The sequence below is a fragment of the Bos indicus x Bos taurus genome, chromosome 4 (genome assembly GCF_003369695.1).
Source record: "Bos indicus x Bos taurus breed Angus x Brahman F1 hybrid chromosome 4, Bos_hybrid_MaternalHap_v2.0, whole genome shotgun sequence".
Taxonomy (NCBI): domain Eukaryota; kingdom Metazoa; phylum Chordata; class Mammalia; order Artiodactyla; family Bovidae; genus Bos; species Bos indicus x Bos taurus.
This window is the reverse complement of record NC_040079.1, coordinates 12,878,221-12,896,794: the sequence shown is the minus strand read 5'-3', so window position 1 is coordinate 12,896,794 and position 18,574 is coordinate 12,878,221. Positions and strand designations below refer to the sequence as shown.

The 18,574-nt window shown below is 45.8% G+C and overlaps 1 protein-coding gene across 1 annotated transcript; it reads right to left on the bottom strand.

Moving 5' to 3' along the window:
• Window positions 1-15,719: 15,719 nt before the first annotated feature.
• Window positions 15,720-16,697, bottom strand: LOC113891798 (olfactory receptor 10AC1). The gene has a single exon (XM_027540281.1). It carries the CDS (start codon window positions 16,695-16,697, stop codon window positions 15,720-15,722), a length of 978 nt encoding a protein of 325 aa, XP_027396082.1.
• Window positions 16,698-18,574: the final 1,877 nt, after the last annotated feature.

The window sequence follows — 18,574 nt, the reverse complement described above, 5'->3', positions numbered from 1 at the left end:
AGCTGTTTGGTGAGGTGCCAATGAATGAGACCAGGTTGGCTTGAAAACCAGAGGCTAAGGGAATAGGGAAGGGACAAAACAAATAGAAACAGGAGAAAGACTTGTAGGCTTTAACACGAGTTTCTTTTCAAAGTTCATCCCAGATATTTCATATAGCCAGGTAATTCCTAACACCAGATCCCGGTCCAAACCTGAGAAAACAAGGAGTCCATGCCTATGTTTGGTTCTTATACCAATCCCGCTTTCTCTGTTCCTTTTCAATATAATACAAATGTCATAAGACTAAGAAAAGAATCTTAAGTCTTTTGATCTCCACTCTTCAGCTCGTTGAATGTATGTCTGTATATACTGAGCACTTCAGTTTATAGGGGGGATTGGATGACTGACCAGGCCAAGGATTTTGTTGGGTGGGAAGAATCAAAGTGCCTCCAACTGCAATCAGTGAGAAAAACCCAGTGGAGGATCCCAGGACAGTCCTGGCTGCTCCCGGGGGTTTGGGTTCTATATTCTCACCTTCCTCCTATTCTTCTCGGTGGAGGACTCACCAAGGCTGAGTGCTTACCTTATGCATGGAACTCACTTTAGGTGAGGGGGAACCGTCTTTCAGGAAGTCCTTGAGGCAGCTGTCCATCCTCTTCTTGGAAATGAAGCTTTACTTTCTCAGTCTTAGAGATAACTTTTCACAACCTAAGAATCCCCAGAGGGCAATTACTTGCTCTTGCTGTGTTTTTTCACTCATTCTTCCCCTCCTCCCACTCCAGCTTCGTCTCAGCAACCACAGCTCCCCACTCTTCTAAGTTCCCAATGGGATAGACATTCTGAAAATGTTTTATCCCAACTTTTAATTGTCCTTCTAGTTTCCAGACTGATGAGCTCTTCCCTGACTTTTTTGGGTCTTTCACTGCTTTTCAAGGCTATGACTTGCTGAGGACTTTCGGCAGGAGTCAGGAGACAAGACTGTTTACACCTCTGACTTGAGGGGGAAGGATTGAAGTTAACTGGGAAGAAGTAGAACTAAACTCCAAAAAGATGAATGCGTCTTCTCCCTTCCTTCCACATATATAGTTTTAGTGACCAGGGAGTAGTGAGTAAAGTAAAAATTGTCAAGGAGAACTGTCACGTCCATGCCCTGGAAGCCTTTGAGAAGTCGCAAGTTCACAGTCATTGAAATCCTCCCACAGTCTCCTTGGTGGTCTCCCATCTCACATTACTGTTGAGTTGTGTATTCTCATGCTATCAAACACTTGTCCATTTTTCACTAAACTTGACTTCCCAGTTCTTAATCATCTTCCATGAAAGATTCAGTCTCTTCACCAGAATCACTCCAAGGAGCAGAGAAAACAGTAGGGCAGTGTGGGAATTTTTCCCTATTTACTTATCCATTTCCATCCAGTGGTCATGTATGGATGTGAGAGTTGGACTGTGAAGAAAGCTGAGCGCCGAAGAATTGATGCTTTTGAACTGTGGTGTTGGAGAAGACTCTTGAGAGTCCCTTGGACTGCAAGGAGATCCAACCAGTCCATTCTGAAGATCAGCCCTGGAATTTCTTTGGAAGGAATGATGCTAAAGCTGAAACTCCAGTACTTTGGCCACCTCATGTGAAGAGTTGACTCATTGGAAAAGACTCTGATGCTGGGAGGGATTGGGGGCAAGAGGAGAAGGGGATGACAGAGGATGAGATGGCTGGATGGCATCACTGACTCGATGGACGTGAGTCTGAGTGAACTCTGGGAGTTGGTGATGGACAGGGAGGCCTGGCGTGCTGCGATTCATGGGGTCGCGAAGAGTCGGACACGACTGAGCGACTGAACTGAACTGAACAGTAGAACATGATTCTTTAGTAAGATGAGAAGAAAAAAGAGAGACAGTGTTATCGAGTAATCCATTAGAGTTTTTTCTGTAATAGTTGCCCAGTATCAGGAAGGTAAACTTTTAACTATCTTGAAGGTTTGTCATGCTCATGAAGATGGGCTAAGGAAAGGTAGTTTCACTCCCTGCCCTTCCCTTTATGCAGGACCTGTCCCGCCTCAGGCTCACCTCCGCTCCTTCCCCTGTTCAGATAAACCCAGGACTCAAAGGATCTGAAGCTCTCCCAGCCTCCAGTGGCGAAAACTGATGGGGCCTTTGAACTGAAAGTTTGAGCCAAAAGTTGAAGGGAGCATGGAGGTAAAAAAGAAGTCTGAGGGTGCCATGAGGGAGAAGAGAAAGAGAGACTGACAACTGACAGGCGGGACTCTTGGTGCACACCAAAGATGGACTGAGTTCTAAACCAGTAGAGGTGACTCAAGGGTAAAAGGACTGCTGGGCACCGTCTTTCAGGTGACATAGTGCCTGATCATCTAATACAAATATTTCCTTGCTGTTAAAGCAAAAAATCATCTTTCATACTTTCCCAAGTATCAAGGTTACAGATGACCTGTAACTGGATGAAATGAAAAGGTTAAAGACAGTAGGTTTAGTAAGATTATAAGTTAAAAAGAATAATACACATACAGTTAGATGTGCATAAGGACAAACACAGAGAAAGAATTTGAAGGATGATCATAAAATGTCAACGGATTTTCTCTGAAATAGGTTTAGAGGTATTTTTATTTTCTTCTTTTTGCTCATCTGTAGTTTAAAAAATGTCTATAATAAACATAATTGTTCCAATATGAATCCAAATTAAAATTTGAAATTATTATTGATATATCACATTGAGACAGGGATGCTGGGAAGTTAGCTTGCTGGCTTAATGTCCCACACTACTGACTGGCCCTTGGACAAAATGGGTGAGTGTTAAGGGGTGGAGAGAAGGAGTGATTAAAATTCTGCCTTAGCAACATAGAGATGACTACAGGCTTTAAATCATTTATACCATGAAAGGTAAATCTGTAAATATTCTATAACAAACACTCTGGACTGGGGATAGGATAGTTGGTGTTTGGTTCCGGTGAAAATAGCTCTATGACTTTGGGCACGTCCTTTGCTTTCCTTGTTTTACACTGTGAAACAGATTCAGTGAGACTCTAGGGGCCCTGCAGCTCTGGAAGTCTGTGTCTTCCAGGGTGGACATTGACGCATTCTCCTGGCTACTGATGTCTGAGACTGGAGTCAGCCATCATGGGATCCACACTGTGGTCCACAGGAGTAATTACCTCCTTCCAGCCTGATTCCCATGAGGAGTTTCATTGGAAGAACTGATATTTTATGCGCTCTTTGAATCCCCAGCCCTTGGAGATAGTTCACTTCCTGCAGTGAATTATCTGTGCAGCCCCAGGCCTGCTGCTTCCCTGGTCTCTCCCTTCTGTCTGATGAAATTGCCGCATCACTGCTGCTTCCTCACCCTTATTTCTCTCCCAGGCTATCTCCTTGACACAGGACTTTCCTGTCACTAGGAATAGTTTACTTTATTCCCAGTTATCTAGTTCTCAGTTAAGCACCCCCTTTTAGTTCTTTCCACTCTTCTTTTTTTTTTTCTTAAAGAAGAGGTCTCTCTCTTTAAAACTTATTGATCTATTTATTTATGTTTTTATTGGGCTGCACTGGGTCTTCGTTGCTGTGCACAGGCTTTCTCTAGTTGTGGCAATCAGGGCTACTCTTCATTGTAGGGCGTGGCTTCTCATTGCAGTGACTTCCCTTGTTGCAGAGCGTGGGCTGTAGGCGCGTGGGCTCCGTAGTTGTGGCGCATGGGCTTCGTTGCCCCGAGGCGTGTGGACTCTTCCTGGACCAGGGATGGAATCCGTGTCTCCTGCTTTGGAAGGTGGACTCTTAACTACTGGATCAATAGGGAAGTTCCCACTCTGTTTTTTCTTAACCAGGACAAGCTTTCTCCCATGAAATGTCAATAGGCAACTTATAGGAAGCAGGTTACCTGGGTTGATGACCTCTACATTTAACAGTAGCTTAAATAGCTTTGGCTACAATTCATCACTAATTATCTCTGTCATGAGAGAGTCTGAATACCCTGATTCTTACCTCTCACGCGCTAAGCAATGTAAAATGATGCTTCTGTGCTTTGGTCTCCTCTCTGTGCATAACCAACTGTGCGACTTGAGGGGAAACCACGTAAGTGGTAGTGGCCGGGATGAGAAAGAAACACTTGACAACTAATATGTGATGAGCACTCAATGCTATATGAGTCATCTCCTTGAAACTGTATGCAATTTCCTTATTATGTATTAACATTGGGCAGGAACAGTACAGCCCATTTCTAGAAAAGAAGGCTTTCCGTAGTAGATTACTAGCACACACATGGAGCACGGGGCAGCCTGTACTTCAAGATGGCAAAACAACCTTAAATACACTCTTCATGGATGTTAAATGAAAGTGTAGCTTTGTTTCCTACAGTGATCTTATCATCCTAAGTCTATGTTCTGATGCTTAGTATGGGATAAGCCAAAAAAAGCAAACAATATAATATGGCCTATTAAGGATATCGTTCCAGGAGTCATGTGTGGATGTGAAAGTTGGACCATAAAGAAAGCTGAGTGCCGAAGAATTGATGCTTTTGAGCTGTGGTGTTAGAGAAGACTCTTGAGAGTCCATTGCACTTCAGGGAGATCAAACCAGTGAATCCTAAAGGAGATCAGTCTTGAATATTCATTGGAAGGACTGATGCTAAAGCTGAAGCTCCAATACTTTGGCCACCTGACGAAGAACTGACTCACTGGAAAAGTCCTTGATGCTTGGAAAGATTGAAAGCAGGAGGAGAAGGGGACGACAGAGGATGAGATGATTGGATAGCATCACTGAGTCGATGGACATGAATTTGAGCAAGTTCTAGGAGTTGGTGATGGACAGGGAAGCCTGGCATGCTACAGTTCATGGGGTTGCAAAGAATTGAACACGACTGAGCGACTGAACTGAACTGAAGGATGTTGTTTTCCTACAGTACAAACATTATCTTTTGACTAAAAATAATCTTTCCAGGTATATAATTAATTAAAAGTTCAGCCTTTGCTCAGAATGGTTTCTTTCTTTTCTCAAGGCAGCTTCTGGGTGTAAGAGAAAACCGCTATGGGACAACGTGGAATGTGGGATGAGGGTATAGAGTCACCGTGTTTCAGGCTGGTGCTGGCACTGGTCTTTGCAGTTGGGTGATCACTCTTATCTGTGCATACACACATGGCTGGTTTCTGTTGCGATGTGATCAATCTGGATCTAGCCCATGGCATCCGCTATTGAAGTCTGTGGCCAAGGGTCCAAAGGGCAGTTTGTTGTCTTGGCTTTGTCAGGGTTCAGTGGCAATCCTTTTGTTGAGATGGCTCTGTTTTAGACTTTTCTGATGTGATTTCCCCCTGCCTTCAAGAACACACATCACCTCCAAGAACTGACTGTGATTTCTCTTGGGGCCATAGCTTAGAAAGTCCACGTGGAGGCCTTTTTCTGTACCTGATCCTATCCTGGCAGGTCCTCTGGTAGAGCTTTCAGCTGCTTTCTGTACCTCTCATTTGAAATGTGCAGGAACTGGGGCATCCAGCCCATGTTCTAGGAGCCAGGAACATGCCCCAGACCTATTTGGTGCCCTCTTCCCCTGCTGTACTCTGGCCTCCCTGAACAACTATCTCCTTCGAGGTTTCCAAATGGGGATCAAGAACACATTTCTACCTTTGACCCTCCCCTCCCTCTATTACTTCTCCATCCTTTAATCTCTGTGTTCCATATGTGTCCCAGCCCTCATCTAGCATGCAGCTTCTCCTTCTTGGCCTTTTCCTGAATTTCCAGTCATTCTGTTCCATTCCATGCTTCCATGGATGCTATTGACTAGTACTGTGGAACCATCTAGGAAGAGGAAAGATTAAAGGAATATATCAGGACAATTCTGACCACAGGACCAAGCAGCTACATGACAATCAGATTGTGATCACTAAGCATAAGATGGGCTTCCCTCATAGCTCCATTGGTAAAGAATCCACCTGCAATGCATGAGACCCCAGTTCGATTCCTGGGTTAGGAAGATCTGCTGGAGGAGGGATAGGCTACCCACTCCAGTATTCTTGGGCTTTCCTTGTGGCTCAGCTGGTAAAGAATCTGCCTGCAATGCGGGAGACCTGGGTTCGATCCCTGGGTTGGGAAGATTCCCTGGAGAAGGGAAGGGCTACCCACTCCAGTATTCTGGCCTGGAGAATTCCATGGACTGTATAGTCCATGGGGTCACAAAGAGTCGGACACGACTGAGCAACTTTCACTTTCACTTTCAAGCATAAGACGTGTGAAACGCTTTGCTTAAAGAGCCTGCTTGGTTCTTTTTGAGAGTCCCTTCTGAGTTCCCCTAGGGCTTCCCTGGTGGCTCAGATGGTAAATCCACCTGCTGTACAGGAGAACGGGGTTCGATCCCTGGGTTGGAAAGATTCCCTGGAGAAGGAAATGGCAACACACTCTAGTACTCTTGCCTGAAAAATTCCATGGACTGAGGAGCCTGATGGGCTACAGTCCATGGGGTCTCAAAGAGTTGAACACGACTTCACTTTCACTTTCTGAGTTCCCCTAGCTTAGTATGGGCTTGACCCTAAAGAGGGACTGGTCTGGTATCTGCCATACCAGATACTGAACATGGTATCTGCCATGTCGCAGGGAGTGAGGAGAGGATAACAGTGTTCTGTCAAATTCAGAACAACTGTGATACAGACTCCGCCAGAGCTAGGCTATTTGTAAAATGCAGCTAAGATGAAAATTATCATACGTCTGACATCAAATCTTAGTCTCTTTTCACTAGAGCATGCTACCTCCACCCTTCTTTTCCTTCTGAAACGAAGGGGTTGCAAGTGGAAGAATAGAGAAGTCTCTTCATGCCCTGATGTTCTGAACTTCACTTCATAGAGGTCAGCAGAAGGGGAAGCAGTATCTTCCTGCATTGGGATCTTTTCCATGCCCCAGTTAAGGAAACCAAGTCTCTCACTCAAAAGGAGCAGAGAAAAGTTCTGGCCGGATGTTTCCTGCTACTCTTAGATACAACTGGCTGCCGGGCTGCTAGATGAGGAAGCTGAAATGCCTTTTTCTCCAGAGTCTTCTCACCTCCAGGCCTCAACATTTGCCTCAATTTTGCCCTAACAAAGTTGGCTATTTTTGATATACCGAAATGGGGATGTTTAGGGAAACTAAAGTGGCTATAAAACTTTATATTTTCTATGGGAACCAGGACATTATGCTCCATGCTGTGGATTTAGCCCAAGGGTACCCCACAATGCAGATGTGAGGGTATGGAGGTGAGAAGGAATAAAGTTATTTTTTGCTTATACCTTGAGAATTCAGGGTGTTTGATGAGCCAGTTCCTCTTAGTTCCCTTGAGATCCGGTGGTCTAGAGTCTGGGAGTTCCATCCTGGCTGTGACCCTTGCCTAAGACTTTCAAACCTTTTAAAAGTCTCAAATGGACTCAATGTAGCAGAGGTGGTTTTATCTACTTAGCAGATCATGACCATGGCTGGAGGCAGCAAAGCCTGGTGGCTAAGAGTGTAAGTGCCTAAACCTGAATGCCAGCATCAGAATCCTGACTCTCCGCCTGGTGTATTGATGACACTGGGCACGTTAAAGCCTCTTTTGACTCAGTTTCTTCAAATGTAAAGTGTTGAGAATGATAATATCTGTCTCGTGTGGCTCTTTTGAGGATTAAATGGAGAACACATATAAAGCCCTCAACATAGGGTCTTATTCTATGGTGAATCCTCAACCAATGTTAGGTATTTTTATGTTTAAAATACTTTCAACACTTTAGAAAAAAGATGCTAGCCAAACTAGCGCTACAAATAGAAAACTACTTCTTCGCCTTCACACATTTACTTCTATCCCGTTGAGCCCTGTAAACTCAAAATTTTCTTGTTTTCTCTTTTGCAAGATACAAGCTGTTCCCACGGTTTTCTGCATCAGATACAGAATGTTTCATGCCACTTTGGGATTTTGTGAGAGACGTTTTGGAAGTACCTTTTTAGAAACGTCACTGGTTGGAACTGATGCTCATGCTTTGGTATATGTAGAGAACTTCCAAGCTCCTGTTCTGCAGAGCTGGAGAGGGCAGTTGGGACTGAGCCAAAGGAGAGGACAGATTCCAGCCCAAGAAGCCTTCTTCTGACCAAGTGGTGTGGGCACGGGGATACTGAAGCCTGAAGGGAGTTCAAGAGGAAAGTGAGTGCAGGGGCCGAGAAGGATTATTGAAGAGTAGATATGGGTGCAGAAGCTATTGATGGAGGCGACCAGCCCTTCCCATCCTGCCTCTGTTCAGGCTGATGGAGAACTTACTGCCAATGTCCTGAAGAAAGGGTGAGCAGGTGCAGAGTGCTGTCCTGAGAAACTGCCTTATACACTTCTTCCCTCCTTTCTCCAAGCCCAGTGGAAAAAAAGTTGAAAGAAATTCCTTGGGCTCCCGGAAGAAAGACAACTCTCCAGCTGCGATTCAGCTAGAAGGGCGTTGTCTTCTCCTTATCCTGAAAAGAGAAAAAAAGAACTTACATTTATATCATGCTTAATTACTTTCAAGCAATGTCACAGACACAATCTCATCTGAGGAAGGAGAAAACTGAGGCTGTTTAGGCTACACCAAGAGTGCCCATTATCAAGAATTTCCTAAGTCTTACTCCAAGGGTTGTATTAGGTGGGTTCTTTTAAGAGTTCTAGTGGGAGAAGTACTGTAACCATGGTGATTCTTATCACCATATCAGACATATATTTAAAATCCTCCTCTACTAGTTTTTATAGCATTAACATCAGTGGAATGACTTTCAAGGTCTATTTTCATGCACCTGTTAACCGAGCCTTAGTTTAGATGTGGGCAACTGCCTCATACATAGGGAAGTTTCATTAAAGACTTAATGAACATCTTCCATGCTCACTTCACCTTTCTTTTTCTTCTCTGGATGACTGCATTCTAGATCCCTCCCTCTACCCTCTTCTAACCAGGTTGTCCCTTTACCTACCCCAGGTCGGGGAGTAGTCATTCGTCTAACTACCACCCCGGTTGGAATTTGCCACTTCAAGAAAAGCACCTTGCAATCAAAGTAATCGGAAATTTTCCCATCATAAAGATGTTTATACGCTCGAGTTCAAGGCATGGGAGACGCAGCAGTAAGTAATGTATGAGCTCTCTGAGGAAGTAGATATGGAATCTGGAACCCAGGCAGAAGGATTATAATTATTCCACACATACAGTCTCAGTTATAGTTTGTAGAGTTTGTGTTTGTATTAATCATGTCTTAAATTTTTCATGCTTTATGATGTTTTGATATCTTGGGGGCCTTGCTGGTGGGGTAGGCTGCCCCTCTCAAGAGCTGGTTAATTCCCAGACATTGCAAAGCACCGTCCTTTCGTGTGCTTTTCATATGCAAACCAGCCAATCCAGGGCCCACACCCAGTCATCTTTATTTAACTCTCAGACACCAAGCCACCATGCTCTATCATCTCAGAGCCAGGTCAACTAGATTGGACAGCTGGAGACCCATCCTATGACCCAGAGCTGCCAGAATTACTCAAATTATCCAAGCCTAAATTTCCTCCAGCTTTCCTACACCGCCTTATCCATCCATTCCTCAGAAACCACACTAGTGGCTGAGGGTCATGCTCTCTCCCTCTCCTACTTCCTAATGACCAGTTAGGACTGGTCCTAACTCCCTCTCCTTCTGCTTCCTAACTGACTAGCGCTTTCCCGTGGCTGCCTGCATGGTGGGGCCCACCCCCTTCCCTTGCTAATAAACTCTTCTTTCAAAGGCAGTTGTCTCTGTATCTGTCACCTTGCCATACTGGAGTAAAACAAATCCCAGGGACAGATCTTAAAAGGGTGCCAACGATTTCAGCGTTAAAAATGAAAGCCAATGTTGCTTCCTCCTCCAGCAAGTGATTAAACACGATTTGAGTTGGTTTCTTCGGGACTGACTGGAGCCAGGCAGTCCCTGCATCATCTCTGGCTATATAGCATTTCTGAAAGTGGCCTGTGTAGTTTGGCTGCCAGGCCTTTGCACATGTTTTGCTGAGGTTTGTGCAGGTGAGTTTAGTGCCCTTTGGGCCAGATTAGACATCTCTAAAGTTATCTCTGGCTCCGGTATCATACTGTTCTAGAAATGGGAGCATCATTTAGCACTGTTGATCCCTCTATCCTTGAAATTCTTTCCTTGGTTTCCATGACATCATACTGTCTTGGATTTTTGTCTACTTTTTTGACTGCTCTTTAAAAAAAAACTCCTCTGTGCATTCCTTTTCCTTTGCCTAGCCTTTATTTTGAAAGTATTTATTGAGTAAATAGTGTATATATGTGTTTAAGGAAAGTATTCAAAAAAAGTAAAAGTCTACTCCACTTCTGCCGCTCAGTTGCTCAGACTCTTAATTTGATTATAATTTGTGTGTGTGTGTGTAAAACTATAGGACATATAGAAGCAACACATATGTTCATACATACATGATATTCTCTTGTGAATATCATGAGTGCTTTTATATGTATATACTATCATTCCACAATACTTATTTATTTCTTTAACAACTTACTGCTGTTTACTAATGAGCAACTACTGCATGCCAGACACTGTTTAGGCACAGGGAAGACCATGTGAGTAAAGCAGAAAATTTTAATAGAGTTTTTAATTCTGTTGGGAGGAGCAGGCAATTTAAGAGAAAGTCAGATAATTTTCAGTAATGACACATGATTAGAATTTAGAGCATGTTCATGAGAGAGGGTAGAAAGATAACATTAGATAGTGTGACCAGGGAGGGCCTCTAGAAGGAGCTAATATTTGAGCCAAGATAGCATCTGAATGATGAAGAATAGGATTTCAGGAGTGAAAATAACATGGAAAAGGCCAGAATCAAAGATGCGCCAGAATTAAGGATGACTCCTTAGTACATACTGCCATGCACCTTGCTTTTTCACTTAATAGCATTTATGAGAGATGGCTCCAGATCTCTCACAGATAAAACTGCTTCATTCTCTTTAGCAGTTGCACAGGACTCCCTTATAGGGCTAAACCACAATTTATTTAATCAGTCACATACTGCTATTTAAATAATCTTTAATCTTGCTGATGCAAGTAATGCTGAGATGAATATTTTTGTATGTACATATTTGCCCACAAGGCAAATACATTAGCAAGGTCAAATTTTTGAAGTAGAGTTATTGGAACAAATGATATATCTTTTAATTCTAAGTTATTTTAATTAATATACCCAATTGGCCTCCATAGAAATTGAACATAGAAATATATTCTATATTCTATGTTCACCAACAATATATGGGGGAGACTGTTGTACCCTCCAAACTCTGTGTTCACATTTTTGAGGAGGAAATGCTCTAAATAACATTTTCTAATTTCGTGTTGCATTTCTCTTGAGTGGGGTTGAAACTCTTTTCCTATGTTTAAAAGACATTTGCCTTTCCTGTTCTGTGAACTGTCTTTTCATACTCTTTGCCCATTTTTCTTTGGGATTATCGGAGAAGGCAATGGCACCCCACTCCAGTACTCTTGCCAGGAGAATCCCATGGACGGAGGAGCCTGGTGGGCTGCAGTCCATGGGGTCGCTAAGAGTCGGACACAACTGAGCGACTTCACTTTCATTTTTCACTTTCATGCACTGGAGAAGGAAATGGCAACCCACTCCAGTGTTCTTGCCTGGAGAATCCCAGGGATGGGGGAGCCTGGTGGGCTGCAGTCCATGGGGTCACACAGAGTCGGAAACGACTGAAGTGACTTAGCAGATGTATTAAGTCTTTTTCTCAATTGGCAAAAATTCCTTATGAACCTCTTTCCTACATTAGATATGATCTTCCCAGTTTGTCTTCTTTTCATTTGTTTTAGGACAGTGTCCCAGGAGTAAAGTTTTCGCTTTATTAATGGAGTTAATAAATTATGCATTTTGTTTCATTCAGTCATCCATCCTTCATTGCTGGTCTTCCTGAGTCCTATCTTGGAACTGCTCTGTTGTTCCTCTGCTCACTCTCCGTGGACCATCTCAGCCATGCCAATTGCCACTGGTGTGTTAATGATTTCTAGACATGTTTCTCCTGACACATACTCACTGCCAACTATACATCTCCACAGCCTAAGTCAGCATAGTCAATACCAAGCTCATTGCTTTAGCTTTGTCCTGCATTCATACTGATTACTCTTTCTATGCACTCCATCTCAGCAAACCCAATTTTTCATTTTTTCCAGATCAGAGTCTATATTATCAATGAATCCCTTTTCTATTTTATCCCTAAGCATTCAATCTGCAAAGTTCTATTATATTTATCTTCTAAACAGTTCTTCAATCTGTCCATTTCTCTCCATTTCCATTACCACTTGCCTAAAGTGAGTCAACATCATCTCTAACCTGTGTTTCTACACTGCTGCTGCTGCTGCTAAGTCACTTCAGTCGTGTCCGACTCTGTGTGACTCCAGAGACGGCAGCCCACCAGGCTCCCCCATCCCTGGGATTCTCCAGGCAAGAACACTGGAGTGGGTTGCCATTTCCTTCTCCAATGCATGAAAGCGAAAAGTGAAAGTGAAGTTGCTCAGTCGTGTCTGACTCTTAGTGACCCCATGGACTGCGGCCCACCAGGGTCCTCCGTCCATGGGATTTTCCAGGCAAGAGTACTGGAGTGGGGTGCCATTGCTTTCTCCGGTTTCTACACTAGCTGCCTAATAAATAAACTTTCTGTCATGTCCTTCTCCAGTTTATTCTTTACATAGTAGTCAGAGTGCTCACACTGGATCATGTCACTACCCTGCTTAAATATTTTCAATTCCTTCTCTTTTTTTCTTCTTCTCCTCTTCTCCCTACTTTTCTCTCCTTTCCTTCCTCCTTTTTCTCCTTTTTTTTAGGGTAAAATCCAAACTCTTTAATATGGCACACAGAGCTTACATGATCTGGCCCACATTTGTACCTTTAGCATAATCTCTTAATACAGACAACACAGAGCACTCCACTCCCCATCACCATCAATAAGAATCAGTCTTCTTGACAAGTCCCTGGAATGAATCATGGTCTTTTACTTTGGGAATATTTGCTCCTATTGTTTCCTTTGCTTGGACTCTCCTTCCTCAGCTATCTTTGTCTGGCTCTAGCTATCTCACTTGCCCTTAGATCTCATACATTACTAAGTGAAGAGGAACTAAAGAGCCTCTTGATGAAGGTTAAAGAGGAGAGTGAAAAAGTTGGCTTAACGCTCAACATTCCGAAAACTAAAATCATGGCATCTGGTTCCATTACTTCATGGCAAATAGATGCGGAAATAGTGTCAGACTTTATTTTTGGGGGCTCCAAAATCACTGCAGATGGTGACTGCAGCCATGAAATTAAAAGACACTTACTCCTTGGAAGGAAAGTTATGACCAACCTAGACAGCATATTAAGAAGCAGAGACATTACTTTGTCAACAAAGGTCCATCTAGTCAAGGCTATGGTTTTTCCCATAGTCATGTATGGATGTGAGAGTTGGACTATAAAGAAAGCTGAGTGCCCAAGAATTGATGCTTTTGAACTGTGGTGTTGGAGAAGACTCTTGAGAGTCACTTGGACTGCAAGGAGATCAAACCAGTCCATTCTAAAGGAGATCAGTCCTGGGTGTTTATTGGAAGGTCTGATGTTGAAGCTGAAACTCCAATACTTTGGCCACCTGATGCAAAGAGCTGACTCATTTGAAAAGATCCTGATGCTGGGAAAGATTGAGGGCAGGAGGAGAAGGGAACAACAGAGGATAAGATGATTGGATGGCATCACTGACTCAGTGGACATGAGTTTGGGTAAACTCCAGGAGTTGGTGATGGACAGGGAGGCCTGGCGTGCTGCAGTTCATGGGGTCACAAAGAGTCGGACACACTGAGCGACTGAACTGAACTGAACCTTCTCCTGATAACTCCCACCACCCCAAGTCCAGGAAAAACACTCCAACAGGATCTTGTCATACCATAGTACTCGTCGCATGGTAATACAATGCCTATTTATTTGCCTGAATCCCCTAGAAGACTTCCAACTCCACATGAGCTTCACCTTCATTCCTTTAATGATTTGGATTGCAGTGCCAGGTATATAGTGGCATTTTGATCAGAGTTGAATCCTTAACTCTCTAGTCCTTGGCATGGAACCATCATTCAAAAAACATTTATTTGCTGCACATATGGATGGAGGAATAAATTCTTGAGTTTTCCTAATGTAGCCTAAGTTTTGTGCCAATGTGTTCCCTTTACTATACTAGGATATACCGATGTAGTAACATTGTATAGAAATAGTTACCTCAAGGGAATACATTTACTGTAGTCAATGTTACAAGGCAATGTGGATTAGTAATTCTTCCTCTGAACCTCCTCTCACTTTATCTTTGACAGTAATATTTCCACCAAGCTACTGGATGAAACCACCTCCATGCCCTCCTTCTGTGGAACCACATGGGTAGAATTCCCTGCCACTTCACTCCATACCTTTCAGGAGACAGCTTTCAGGCATTTATCCTAGGGATCGACAGATCAGAGGAGCCCCTCTGATTCACTGAGGGACTCCAATATTATTTGCCCTAAATAATAATTTTTATATGTAAGAATAACACCCACTGAAAATTATTATGAGAGATTTGGAAAATATATAATCAAGAAAATATAAATCACCTGTAGTCTCATCACCTAGAGAGCAATGATCACTTCCTGATCTCGGTAGCTCTCTGCAATTTCAAATCCATCCCTCCTCTTGGCTCTCTCCCCTGAACTCTAGATTAGTGCCTTTGCCTCCTTAGTTACTGTCTTCACTGGCTTGTCCTGGCCGCCCTTTGACTCCACATGTTCTAAGTGGAAATCCCCATCATCCCCCACTTCTCCCTTGCACCTGCTCCTGTGTCCTTTTCAGCAAATTGTCCCACCGTCCACCTTGTGACCTAGGTTAGAAACGATCCTTAGCGCCTCTTTCTTCCTCACCCTCACATCTCACCAAGATGCTGTAGTTGTCTCTACTTGCATATCGTTTGGGTCTTTCCTTATCCTTTAGTCACCAGTGTCACGACTCTGGTCCAGACTCCATCACCTCTCTCCTGGATTATGGTAGCAGCTTCCATGGGTCTCCATGTCTCCAATCCAGTCTCCACGCTGCGGCCAGAGTGACCACACAAGGAGACGCAAGCTATCACATTTTCTCATGAACTCAAACCCTTCAGTTTTTTGCAAGGTCCTTCCCCCAAATGCCCCCACCCCTGTTTAACCATTTCTATCTGGAGCAGTCTTCACTCTCCTCTTCATCAGGCTGACCTCTTCCCATCGTCCAGTTCTCCACTGAGTCATCTTTGTCCCCCAAGAAGCTTCGCCTGACTCCCCTCTCCCCATGAAAGTTCTGACACGAGCCCACTTCATCCATCTCCTGTTTACTCCTCACATCCTCCCCTCTCCCTGTGAGCTCTCTGGGGCATGTGTTGTGGCTTCTTTGTCACCCCAAGCCCACGATTTTGCCCCGGCCTGCCATGTGCGAAGAACTACACAGATTCTCCAGGCAAGAATACAGGAGTGGGTTGCCATGCCCTCCTCCAGGGGATCTTCCCAACCCAGGGACTGAACCCAGGTCACCTGTCTAGTTCCTGAAGCTGCTAAGTGTGGGTCTAGGGTTCTCTTCCACATGGGAGGGGAGGAGGATGGAGCCACTGCTGGGAGGGTCTTCTTAGGCGGACACGCTTCCAGATTCTCTCTTCTTGAATCTGATTCTTGAGTTCCCCGCGGGCACTCCACAATGCAGACACGTGCTGACAGGGGAAACTTAAGCGAGCAGAGCTGCCTACTCTGGCCTGGTCCCTGCCTGCGATCAGGGCTCACACAGACAGACCCTCCTGACCCGACGCCTGGCGGGGTCGCCAGCGCCCCAGCACCTGGCGGATGGCCGCGGCGATTTCGTGGTTGCGCAGGCTGTAGATGAGCGGGTAGAGCAGCGGCGTCACGTGGGTGTAGACCAGCGCCAGCGCGCGGTCCCGGTGCGGGGAGTAGCTGGCCTTGGGCCGCGCGTACATGAAGGTGGCGCAGCCGTAGTGCAGGAAGGTGACTGTCAGATGCGAGGCGCAGGTGGAGACTGCCTTGCGGCGGCCCCGCGGAGAGCGCAGGCGGCGCAGGGCGCCGGCGATGGCGCCGTAGGAGGCCAGGATGAGCAGCGAGGGCAGCAGCAGCAGCAGCAGGCAGGCGCCCAGCAGAGGCAGCTCCTCGGCGTAGCTCCGCGTGCAGGCCAGGTGCAGCAGCGCTGTGATGTCGCAGAAGAAGTGCACCAGCAGGCGGGAGCCGCAGAAGGGCAGGTGGAAGACGGCCACCGTGAGCCCCACGGACACCGCCAGGCCCCCGAGGCAGCAGGCCAGGGCCAGCCGCGCGCACAGCCCGGGGGTCACCACCGCCGTGTAGCGGAGCGGGTGGCAGATGGCCACGTAGCGGTCATAAGCCATGGTGGCCAGCAGGAAGCACTCGGCCCCGCCCAGGGCCACGAACATCTGCATCTGCACGGCGCAGCCCAGGAAGGAGATGGGACTGCCTCGGCCCAGGCTCGGCGAGGCCAGGTCAGCCAGGGTGCGGGGCACCACCACCAGCGTGTAACCGAGCTCGATGGCTGACAGCTGGCACAGGAAGAGGTGCATGGGCGGCCGGGTGGTCGCCGAGGCCACGGCCAGCAGGATGAGCAGGTTCCCGCTCAGGGTGGCCAGGTGCAGGGCCAGCAGCAGCAGGAAGAGCGCCGGCCTCAGATGCGGGAACTCCGCAAAGCCCTGCAGGAGAAAGCCCCGGTGCAGGGTGGCATTGCTGGGGCTGGCCATGCACCCACCTGTCTAGGTCCAGAGGCACCTGTGGGAAAGAAGCAGGGGAAGGGGGAGTTTGTGGGCTCCGCTCCTCTGGCCCTGCTGGTGAAGAAAGGGCTGGATGGAATTAAGAGGGTAGGAGCCAGTAGAGCTGCAGAGAGAGGGGCCGGGTGATGTGCTTATTTCCAACTCCACCCCGCCTTTTGGTTATTGGCTCAGTCCTGTTCGACTCTTTGTGACTCCATGGGCTTGTAGCCCACCAGGCTTCTCTGTCCTTGGGGATTCTCCAGGCAAGAATACAGGAGTGGGTTGCCATGCCTTCTTCCAGAGGATCTTCCCAACCAAGGGATTGAACCCAGGTCGCCTGCGTTGCCGGCGGATTCTTTACCCTCTGAGCCACCAGGAACATCTTATTGTCTTCTGAAAATTGGTCCAGTTTTTCCTGCCTCCTGGACTAGAATTCTTACAACTCCTTTCTCAACATGCTCTTTGTAAAGAAACCTTGATTTGAGACCCTTTCTTTACTTTGCATCTCTCTTGACCTCCACCTAGGAAGAATGCCCTTTCTTCAGACTCCACTTGCTTTGTGGGTCTTGTACAGCCACCAGTGTTAGTCGACCTCAGCCTTAGCTGGCTGCCCGGAGGCAGGCACTGTGTCTATAGGTTCTGCTTCTATTTCCTCCTTCCTGCCCTGTGCTGCTATTTCTGAGTTGCTTTCCTTGTACCGCAGAATTAGAAAAACATAAGGCTTCCCTAGTGGCTCGGAAGGTAAAGAATCTGCCTGCAATGCAGGAGCCCTGGGTTTGATCCCTGGGTCGGGAAGATCCCCTGGAGAAGGGAATGGCAACCCACTCCAGTATTCTTGCCTGGAAAATTCCATGGAAAGAGGAGCCTGGCAGGCTGCAGTCTGTGGGGTCACAGAGTTGGACACGACTGAGCGACTTCACTTTAATGCAGGTGAAGACCTTAGTCACCATCTCATTCAACCTCATAATTTTAAAGATAAAAAAAAAGAAAAAAGCTGGGGAGGGACAGGATAAAGGGCTTAACTGTTGACAGATAATTAGAATCAGAATCTGCATTCCTGAGACTGAATCCAGAACTTCCCATGATCCTATATGAGGATGTGAAAGGTCCCTGGCATTAGTTAGTCAATCCATACTGATTCAGCTTTAAATAGAGACCCGAGTCTGTGCCTGGCATTAAGGCGGACACAGACAGCAGCCAATGGTTAGCGGAAAGGCCTGGCTGGGCCCATCTGGAACAATGCATCCTAACAGTCTTATTAGTACTGCGTCAGCAGGACAAAAAGCCATGTACATCTGTTCTAACTTGCCCTTCGGAGGTAGCAGTACATTCCAGATCTGCTGTCAGAACAGAGCCTCTGAGTATTATCCGGTGACTCATTACAGGCAACAGTGGAGAGCATTGATAGCGTGTAGGTTGGCTGCAATTGTTATAACCCTCCGGAGTCAGGGACCATCAAGTGCTAAGAAATTCAGAGCCGTGCCAACTAGAGGAGGATGTCTGATTTTTCCACTAGTTATTAATGATATCTCTTTTTAAATTAATTTAAATTATAAGCTCAACTATTATTTCCTCTTAGTGCCCTTGAGTCACTGTTTCTAATCAGTGTTGGAGGTGGAATTTGTTGTTATACTACAGAGTGCAACAGCAGTAAAACTGGGGCGCTGGCAACAGGTAAACTGAATACAGGAACGGGAAGGAATGCCAAGAGCTTGCTCTTTGCTATTGATGCTCCTTGTTGAAGAGAGTTCTGGGGATTTGCATCTGTCAGTGTCAGCCTGTGCTCTTTTTTGTCATCTGAGGGGAATGCCTTGAAACAGATGTTTGCGCTGTTGCATTGATGGGGGAGGAATAGGGTGGGGGTGTGG